At 33.6% G+C, this 1,754-nt stretch overlaps 1 protein-coding gene across 1 annotated transcript; it reads left to right on the top strand.

Moving 5' to 3' along the window:
- Positions 1-754: 754 nt before the first annotated feature.
- Positions 755-1,360, top strand: LOC130934745 (serine/threonine-protein phosphatase 7 long form homolog). The gene has a single exon (XM_057864283.1). The coding sequence runs from the start codon at positions 755-757 to the stop codon at positions 1,358-1,360; it is 606 nt and encodes a 201-aa protein (XP_057720266.1).
- The last annotated feature ends 394 nt before the right edge of the window (positions 1,361-1,754 follow it).

Below are 1,754 nucleotides of genomic sequence, written 5' to 3'. Positions count from 1 at the left end.
TATAAGAGAGAAGGTAAGAAAGAAGTGTATCCGTGTAGGAGAGTGTGAGTGATAGTGATCAGTATTGAGGAGTAGTAGTGAGTATTAGTGAGCTAAGTTTATACGGTGAAAAAAAATTTAGTTTAAGGGTTTAAAAAAAATGGTACATAATTATTTAACGCCTGAAGAGCATATTATCAACTATTTGGATCATCCCATTTATGTAAGTTGGTAGATTTTTTAATTTTTTTCTGTGTTTAAAGTTTATTTATTTTTTATGTATTTATATTTTTTAATGTATATATATTTTGTAATGAGAATATTATTATTGTGTGTATTTTATAAATATTTTATAAATATTTAATAATATTATAATAATTTTTATGAAATAAACCTTAATACTACTCCTCCTTCCTTCGTAATATTTTATAAATATTTTATAAATATTTAATAATATTATAATAATTTTTATAATATGTAATTTTTTAATAATTTTTTTTAATTTTTGTTGTTATGAATATTAAATAAATACGTATATTAATAAATAAATATTATAATAAATAAGGAATTTAAATTTTTAATAAATAAATAAATAAATAAATAGATAAACTAAGTTGAATATTTTAATAAATAAGATATTAAAATAAATATGTGAATGTTTATTAATATATTTATAAAGATTATTATTTAATTAATGTAACAGATATCTTTGTTGATGCAGCCTAACAGGAATTTGTTGGTGCGTAAACTGGATCCGTCACAGACGTGGAATCCGATGGTGGAGAACTACTTACGCGCCACGAGATTCTACCATGTCTCTAAAATTGGAGTCATAAGAGAATTTCACCCCATGTTAGCTGCTCTGGTTGAAAGGTGGAGGGCTGAGACCCACACTTTTATATTGCCGATCGGTGAGGTTACAATGACATTAGAAGATGTCGCTAATATATTCGGCCTATCCATTGATGGAGAGCCTGTCAGTGGATGGAAAGATAGTAGTAACGACTTCGTTCAAAATCAGGGCATAGCGATATTCGGTCGTGTGCCATCAGTCAGTCAGAATGCGAAGTCCTATATAAAGCTGGGTTGGGTTCGATGTATTAGAGACGCAGAGCTGTTGGACACTGAGGAGTCCATCAGGCGATACGTCAGATGTCAGATCTTCTGTTTGTTAGGATCGACTTTATTCACGGACAAGTCGACCGCATATGCCCATGCGAAATATGTACCATTGCTTCGCGATTTCGAGCGGATCCGTACTTATAGTTGGGGGTCAGCATGTCTGGCACATCTTTACAGAGCACTATGCCGTGCATTACGATATGATACAAAGGAGATGGATGGCCCTCTGAATCTGTTGTTTGTTTGGGCATGGGAGTGAATGCCGTGTCTTGCTCCCGTACCGAGACAAACGCTTCCACTGGCCGAGATACCAGTTGCCAGGAGGTAATAAGTCTTATTTTAGTTATGTGTTATATTCATGATGGATGTTTAACATATGATGCGTTATTTAAATTTTTTCAATTAATAATGTTTCAGATGGAGTCATTCGGAACGGACCACAGCGTGGTCATCGAAGACCGTAGAGACATTCAGGCATGATATAGACTACATGCAGAGGGTAAATAGTTATGTTTCTTCTTATTCGTTTCTTCAACCATTATTATTAGGGTTTTAATATACCAATAATACTGTGGCAGTTTGAGTGGCGGCTGTATGACGGGTTGATCGTCCCCGACAACTTGCATCCCCATCTTGAGGTGTGTGACATCGTT

Source organism: Arachis stenosperma, chromosome 6 (assembly GCF_014773155.1).
Source record: "Arachis stenosperma cultivar V10309 chromosome 6, arast.V10309.gnm1.PFL2, whole genome shotgun sequence".
Lineage (NCBI taxonomy): Eukaryota > Viridiplantae > Streptophyta > Magnoliopsida > Fabales > Fabaceae > Arachis > Arachis stenosperma.
This window is presented reverse-complemented; position numbering and strand designations above follow the sequence as displayed.